We start from the raw sequence: 8536 nt of genomic DNA, 5'->3' as shown, positions 1-8536 counted from the left end.
TTAAGAAGCGCCGGGAGGGTGGAAGACGAGGCTCCCCCCCCCCCAGCCCCCGTCTGCCCGATCTGTTTCAGGGCAGGCCTAGAAGACGAGCGCCAAGAGCGCGCGTCCGGAACACGGCGTCACCTCTTGTCCCGCCAAGGCGCCTCCACCCCCGGCCAGGCGGCTGAGCGCTTCCCCCGGGGCGCCGGGGCTGCCGGAGCTGCGGCCACGTCAGCCTTGCGCCCCGCCCGCCTTCCCGCCGCCTCCGGTTGCGAGCCGGATCCTCCGCGCCTCTCTCGCTTCCCTCTTCCTCCGGCGCAGGCCTGCCTGCTGCCTGCCTGCCTGCTCCACGGCTCCTGCTCCGCGCCGGCCAGCGGAGGGAAGGACCCCCAGCTCCGCCACCCGGTAAGGCTCCGGAGGGGTCCCCAGCACAGAGGAAGCGGACGGAGGACCAGGGACAGGGAAGGAAGCGCTTTTCTCGACGCCTCCTTCCTTCCGTCCTTCTCTCCCAAGCAACATCCCATTGGTGTTCCAAGAGCTTGCTGCGCCGCCCCAAAACTTCAGGGATTGCATTCCTTATGTAGGCACCTTTTCCTTTGTCACCCGGGGCATCCTTTGGGTTCTCATGGCCGCACATATTTGGCTACCACCCCATCTGTAGTCCCGTACTCTTTCTTCCTCCTTCCCTCTTTTCTTTTCTTTCTTTCTTTCCCTCGCTCAGTGGATTCCCTTTCCTCTGCCTCTTCTCCCCGGACCCCAGTGTGTTTCCTTGCTTTAAAATAGTTACCTGGTAAGCAGAGGGCACTTAGAAATGGAGGAGGAAGGGATACAATGGAAGACATCACCAACCATAGAATTCTAGAGTTGGAAGGGATTTTGAGGGTCCTGTAGTCCAACCCCCTGCAATGCTAAAGCATCTACGGCAGATGGCCATCCGACCTCTGCTTGAAAACCTCCAAGGAAGGAGAGACCGTTGCACTGGCAAACTGTCATGTATATGATGTTTTTTTCTTGTTATTAATATTAATATTATTATTATTTGTACCCCATCCATCAGACTGGGTTGCTCCAGCCACTCTGGGCAGCTTCCCACATATAATAAAACATTAAACATTTTTTTAAAACTTCACATGTCTTCTAAAAGTTGTATATCCAGCTTGCAGCCTTCTTCACTTTGAAACCTCGCAGCAGCTCCTGACATAGTTTTTCAGAGGGTGTTGCGTCCGGCCAAGTTCATCCGATAGCTGCAGCTTTCATTTCAGACTGTGCAGAACCTGCTCTGCCGTTCCTCCAAGGAGCCGGAGAAGGCCTGGGTTAGACTGCCTCAGTTGGTAGAGCTCAAGACTCTTATTAAAATCTCAGGGTTGTGGATTTGAGTCAAAAGATCCCTGCATTGCAGGCAGTCAGAGCCAGTGTGGTGTAGTGGTTAAGAGCGGTAGACTCGTAATCTGGTGAACTGGGTTCGCGCCTCCGCTCCTCCACATGCAGCTGCTGGGTGACCTTGGGCTAGTCACACTTCTCTGAAGTCTCTCAGCCTCACTCACCTCACAGAGTGTTTGTTGTGGGGGAGGAAGGGAATGGAGAATGTTAGCCACTTTGAGACTCCTTCGGGTAGTGATAAAGCAGGATATCAAATCCAAACTCCTCCTCCTCCTCTTCTTCTTCTTCTTCTTCTTGTGGTCCCATTCGGTTCTACAATTCTATAATTCTGTATGGTGGTGTGCATGGCATATGTTATGAGGATAACAACCCTCTGAAGCTGAGAGATGTGGGGGACTGGTCCAGGGTCACCAAGTCGATGAGCTTTGGGACTCGAGTGGGGATTTGAACACAGGTCCTAGGGCAACACTCTGCCCGCTGCACCACACTGGCTGTTGTGCATCGAACCCCTTTGCACAGCCGTTGAATGTGCAGCCAGCAGCAGGCTGGGCATTGAGTGTGACCCTCTCATGCGTTCTTTCAGCTCACCCCGTGATGATCCTTCCCTCCTTAGATCAAATGCAGTTGGGGCTGTAGGATTACCTCCTCTGTCCCCAAAGGCACGCCCTTTGATCTTATTTTCAGTTATTTTGCTTCACTTGTACCTCACCTGCCTTCCCATAATAGAATTCAAGGTGGCGCTCACAAAGTGCTCAGGTGGCCTCCCACACCATAAACTGGGAGTGGATGGTTTTACGATGGTTCTGTTATTGCTCCTGTATTCTTCCTGTCATTTTTATTATTATTATTTCATTTTGCTCTCTCAGATTCCTTCAGTACCTGCTTCTTTCCACTCATTCTTCTTTCTTCCCTCGCCAGGATTTTCTTTTCACCCCCAAATGACCCAAGCCTAAATGGTCATTTCCTTGCAATCACCTCCTCCTCTGGGCTTAAAATGGTAGGATTACTGTCTTTATTATTGGCTGTGCTTTTTAATAGCAGAAATCAACAAGCGGTGGTTGTGGTTGTTTTTGGATTCTACCCTTGGAAAAGCTTTGCTTTTTATGTTGTCCTGTCTGAAGCATAAATCTGGCCAGCACGAATGCTCCCAAGGGGATTATATTGGGGAAGAACATGGGAAGAGCCTGTTGGATCAGGCCTATGACCTGTCTAAGTAGAGCATCCTATTCTTACAGAAACCAACCAGGTGGGAAAGATGCAAGCAGGATTCGAACACAGGACAACTCTCCCCCACTGTAGTTTCCAGCAACTGGTATTGAGAGTATTACTGCCTCTGACCAAGGAGACAAAGCATAAACATCATAGCTTGTAGCCACTGATAGCTTTACCCTCCATGGATTTCCAATGAGCCATCCAAGTTGCTCATTGTTGACAGATACCTACATCTGTAGCAAGAAAGTAACAATTGCCAAAGGCAAATGTTGCATATTTTCTAGGTTTTAGGGAACAACACTCTGAAGTTAAGGCAGCCTTTTAAATAGCTCCACAATGTTACTACTGTAGTTCATTCGCCTGCATGCAATATCCTTGCCACCTGTTTATGCATTTTTAATTCCAATAATATTTATAAACTGCCCACTCTTTAACAAAGTACCAAGGCGGTTCACAGTAAAATCGCCTAAACGTAATAAAGCTATAAAACTGTATAATATAGAAGTAATGCCCAACACTGAATCAAATTAATGCTTGACCAAACTACCAGGCTAGTACTTAAATCCAAAATGAATTTAATGTGCTTTAAAAACTCTTAATGTAAAATGTCGACAGTCTTCTACCCCATTTCCTTCCCTCCCGGAAACAATTTATTACAAGTGGCCTTGTAACGGGAGTAGGATATTTGTTACGTAGTTAAAGATTAAGGTCACACTGATTTCAAGATATAAATATGTGGAACAAAAGGTGAAGATCATAAGACTACATTTGTGGAAATCGAAGAAACATTTAGTGTCCCTCAGTGATTACCAGTGAGTAGGAATATCACCAGTTGCCACCACATGCCCATATGCCTTTAATAGCAGTATACGAAATGAGTCCTTTGTAAACGAAAGACTGTTTACTGCCTAGGAAATGAGATTTCACAAAACAAAACTGCGTTCATCTGCAAGTGTTGCTGTGAAGTGACTAGGACTCTGCATTTACCGTATAGCACAGACCATCTAAAAACTTCTGTCTTCCTTTTAGGCGCTGTCTCTTTGAAGAACCCAAGTGGGCTGCCTCTGGACCATGACAGCAAACATCCTATGAGAAGCTTTTTCAGAAATATATTCAGTTATTTGGCTACGGCACTGTGAATTGTATTGGTCTCCGAGGCTTGCCTCGCTCAAGTACTCAACATGGAGCCATTGTTACCCAGAGGAAAGTGCCTCACAGACTTGAAAAGACTCTTTTTGCTGTCACTAGTGTTAGTATATCTGATAGCTTTGGTTTCTCCGGATCAAGACTACTACGGTTTACTCGGAATATCCAAAGAAGCAACAAGTAGAGAAATAAGGCAGGCTTTCAAAAAATTAGCGTTGAAGTTGCATCCTGATAAGAATCAAGTAGGTTGCCTGGTCATGGAAAGGCTTTTTTTCAATTAGCCAAGAACATTTCAAGCTTGAAATGTGTTGAATTGCAATGTTTGTTTATTTGTTTGGTAAACGAACACTAGGAAGTTTTTCTCTCTTGCAGAATGATCCAGAGGCCCACGAAAACTTCCTGAAAATAAACAGAGCATACGAAGTGCTAAAAGACGAAGATCTGCGAAAGAAATATGACAAATACGGCGAGAAAGGTCTGGACGACCAGCAGCAAGGAGGCAGATATGAGAGCTGGCACTACTATCGCTACGATTTTGGTAAGATAACCCGCATGTGAGTGGGGCGCAATTGTTTTGTGCTGTTCTCCCTGCCCGGAATTAGCGTAGCCTTGAAAGTACATGGTAGCCAGGCTGGCACACAGTTAAAAGACCCAACGAGGACTTAACTGTGTTGGCCTATGGCCGCTGCAAGGAGGTACACAGTGTGTCCTTGGCTTTCTTAATTAGTCTGATTCTTAGGGACAGGACATCCTTTATTCCATTCTTTTGCTAAGTGCCCTTTAGAGTTGGTTCTTGTTCCTACCCCTTAATGAGACTCAACCAACACCTTTTTTACTCAACAGCTTCTCAGAGCAGGAAACTGTAACTAGTTATCCTCCTGCTCACTTAAAATTGGTTTTTAATGTTTTGAAGCTGTCGTGGCTAGTCAGCTGGCAACCCTTGGGCACTAGCCAGCCTGCAGGATTAGGGTACAGTGGTACCTCGGGTTACATATGCTTCAGGTTACATACGCTTCAGGTTACAGACTCCGCTAACCCAGAAATATTACCTCGGGTTAAGAACTTTGCTTCAGGATGAGAACAGAAATCATGCTCCGGTGGCATGGGAGGCCCTGTTAGCTAAAGTGGTGCTTCAGGTTAAGAATAGTTTCAGGTTAAGAATGGACCTCCGGAACGAATTAAGTACGTAACCAGAGATACCACTGTATTAATATTTTATCGGTTTCAAATATAAAGAAATAAAGTGATGCAAAGGGAGGAAAAGAGCAGAAAAAGGCCCAAAAATGTGTAGAAAGAAGCAACCTATGAATATATGAAAATATATGAAAAATACCCTAACCCATACATTCTTATATAAATTTGATGTTATTATCCTGATGCTATTATACAGTGGTTTTCAATCAGTGTGCCGTTGCACTCTGGGGTGTGTTGAATGATATCCAGGGGTACCACGGGCAACACTGGTCTCCGTCCCTCTTTCATTCCCTCCCTCCCTCTGATGCCCTCTCATGTCTCTGCCTCCCAAAGGCTTGCACAGCTGTTTGTTGCAGCAGCCCTGGCTACAAGCTCCCCAGGGAAATGGTGCCACTAGGGCTGGCCAGGGGGTGCTTCCCTGACCCCTGTGTGGCAATGTGAGGAGGCACCTCTCTTTGGGGCAGGGGGGCAGCTCAGAGACCGGGGGGGCAGCTGCAGCTGCCTAGAGGACTCCCAAGGAGAGGGGAGAAGAAAGGAGGGTGAGGGCACCCTCCACAAGGTTGGGGTGAGAGGCTGCCAGCTCTGCAGGCAAGTGGTGACATAACTAGGCTCCTGAGCCCCCCAGGGGTGCCGCAGAAAGAGTGTAGTTGGTCAAGGGAGCCGTGGACCCAAAAAGGTTGAAAACCTCTGTCCTAACACATATGGAAATATTAATGGCCTACTACATTTTGTATAAACTCATTTCAAATGTTGTCATATTTATCCAAACAAAGTCTATGTCTGTAAGCAGTCTGTTCATAAGCTGCGAGTGTTATCAAGTAGTCAATCCATTTATTAAAGGGGACCATACCTTTATTTTTTATTCATCAATATTAGTCTCTTGGCTACCACTAGAGCACATAGAATCCATTTTCGTTGTCCCATTGTTAACTCCCATACAATAGGTATATCATTCAGAAGAATGTTCTCTGCTGAAAATTTTAGCTTTTTCTGGACGGTCATAATTATACAATCCCACACTTTCTCCCCAAAATTAGTAAATATAGTCTTGCAGCCACCTCACGTAGGTAGGCTTCAAGAAAAATGAATTTAGCTGAATCAATTGCTGAGCAGTTGTGACCAGATGGAGAGGGTCTTATTCTGAATACTGCACCTTTTTGGATAGTTTTATGCTGTTTGGATAGTTTCATGCTCACCAGCATGAAATTCCTTCTCACCATTTGCTATCTGGTGCAATCCAAGTTTATGCACAATGACGTAGCAAATGCCATTTTATTATTCAAATGCCCTTGTTGTTGTTTTTGAATGCCCATGGGTTGTTTCTTTGCCAGGTATTTATGATGATGATCCTGAAATTATAACGCTGGACAGAGGAGAATTTGGTAAGTCATGATGTTCACGTGGTTTCCAGGCACTTTTTAATTTATTCAGAGTGCATAATTGCACCACCTCATCCTTTCCTGGGAGAAAACGTTACGTGGATTGCAAAATGTCAACCAGAGTGACTATGAGAGCTTGGTGTTCAAAGGCAGTGTTTTATTTCTTCCCTGTGAGTCATTTGTCTGTAGAAAGTTTACAGCACTCATTGCCTCAGTCTCTGTGGAAAGCGAGCAACACCTTGACGAAAAGGGGAAATTATTCCTGCTTTTTTTCTGAAGTTCCGCTCTGACGTCTTTACATAAATTTCCTTTAAGAAAGATTAGTGGTCCAAACAAAGCACTTTAGTTATTTCCACTTACCAGTTCTGCTTTTCTTACTTAAGATATATTTTGAATAGGTTTTTTCAGTGGAGACCACTTTACTAATTTGGAGTTGGGGGTTAACTGTATCATGATCCTACATTTGGTTGTTGTTTTTTTAAAGAGAAAAATCGGACTTTGATAACTTAGTTCTCCTCCTCAGGAAACAATTCACAGATAACTAAACATCGGTTATGTGTTTGCATTTCCTGTTCGTGTTTGACCAGGGTTATTTGCAGAATTGAATGTGTTTGCCTAGCATGATAACAACACACTTGTGCACACAGTGAGAGTTTCCCCACCCCTGGTATTTGAGCAGTTGACAGATTTTATGCTTTTTACATTCTCCGTATTTCACGGTCATCCAGCATCTGATCTGGCCTAAGTGATAATGTTGAAACTGAATAGGCCCTTTTTAATAAATAACAATAGTAGTGGCAATTTTTTTGCTAAAAGCGGCTTTCGGCTGGTATTTCATTCCTTCGTTCATTCAGTTATTATCATTTTGCCCTGCAAAAGGAATCCAGGCAGCCCAGTTTCACCCTTTCCTTACAGCAGCCTACATCGCTCTAGCTTGTTGCACTAAAACAGGGATGAGGAGCCTTTTAAGGGCCACATTCTCTCAGGGGAAAGAAGTTGGGGGCCACATACCAGCGGTGGTCAGAGCCCAACCCAAAAAGGGAGTGTGGCCCAAGCCAGAAGTGGGTGGCGGTTCCCCTTTTTCTATCCGTCCAACCAACCATTCTCTCTCACACACACCTCCTTCCCAGCCTGTCTTTCTCTGGGACCTCCAGAATGAACTTACCCCCAACCTCTCTCCCCATCCATTCATCATACTCTCTCCCCTCTCACACACACACCCCTCCGCCAGCCTCAGCAGCTTTCCTCTCGGCAGTGGAAGGAGTGAGGGAATTCAGCAGCATGGGGTCATTTGAGGTGGGCTTAGGGGGTGAAATATATGTGTTCGTTGAAAATATCAATGCTGCTTCTTTTCCCCCTCCCTTACCTCTGTTCATCTCTGCCACAAACAGACCATGCTATGCATTTGGTGAAATGGATTTTAAGGCACAAGTACATGCACACTCGAAAGATGGGTTAAATTGGCACAGTTATATGTGGCGGAACTGTTCCTTCGTTGCCGGGCAACTGGAAACTGAGTACGGCAGTCGTTTCCCTGTGCATGACTTACTCAGCTCTCTGCAGTTTTGAGGACCAGGATTCCTCACACCCCCAAGTTCCCCTCAGTTTTACGCAGAGTCAGTTTTGTTATGCCCCTTTTAGGGGTAGGGAGAGAAGCCATTTCCACAATGTCCACCCCTTTGAAATGTTGGGTGCTCTTGCCTTTTCTTTTTCTTTTCTTTTTTTAGATGCTCTCTTCAGGCAGAGTTGTCCGCCAGCATTCATGTTACATAAAAACACATCAAAAGTCTGGGTTTACAAGTAGCTAGCTCAAGGGGTGCCCAAATGATGCCCATGTGTGTCCCATTGTGTCCACCACAACCTGCTCTTGCACCTATGAATGGTATCATGGACCCGCCCCTCAAAACTTAGTGAGAGACTCTTGGCTCTTTCTTCTCAGTTCCTGTTTGCACTGATTGGCCCCTGCTGCATGCCTCCATGGCAGCCATTTTACATTATGCTACAGCCCCACAGCAGCCATTTTGTGACTGTCACACAAAATGTAATGGAGGAAATATGATTTAAGATTATGCTTAATGATTTATATGGATTGATAAAGGAATATTAATTTCATTTGATTAATTGGGAAAATAGGTAAACGTCTGGACAGGAATTGATGGAAATGGGAATGGATGGGAAAGTGTTAGAAATTAAGAAAAAATATTTTTCTGTAAGCAGCGAAGGAGGGAGGGAAAAGAAGCACCTGG

At 45.6% G+C, this 8536-nt stretch overlaps 1 protein-coding gene across 5 annotated transcripts in view; it reads left to right on the top strand.

The window, feature by feature from the left end:
- The first annotated feature begins 285 nt into the window (after nt 1–285).
- Nucleotides 286–8536, top strand: part of DNAJC10 (DnaJ heat shock protein family (Hsp40) member C10) — a 28660-nt gene continuing 20409 nt past the window's right edge. For 3 of the 5 annotated variants that reach the window (XM_053409434.1, XM_053409409.1, XM_053409444.1), the window contains exons 1-4: nt 286–384; nt 3601–3959; nt 4090–4255; nt 6243–6293. In XM_053409434.1, coding sequence (XP_053265409.1) covers nt 3753–3959; nt 4090–4255; nt 6243–6293 — 424 coding nt within the window. In that variant the 5' untranslated portion in view covers nt 286–384; nt 3601–3752. Of the gene's footprint in view, nt 385–466; nt 560–2335; nt 2357–3600; nt 3960–4089; nt 4256–6242; nt 6294–8536 lie in introns of those variants that run through there. The other 2 variants (XM_053409416.1, XM_053409425.1) reach the window with 2 other exon arrangements.

The sequence above is a fragment of the Podarcis raffonei genome, chromosome 1 (genome assembly GCF_027172205.1).
Source record: "Podarcis raffonei isolate rPodRaf1 chromosome 1, rPodRaf1.pri, whole genome shotgun sequence".
Lineage (NCBI taxonomy): Eukaryota > Metazoa > Chordata > Lepidosauria > Squamata > Lacertidae > Podarcis > Podarcis raffonei.
This window is presented reverse-complemented; position numbering and strand designations above follow the sequence as displayed.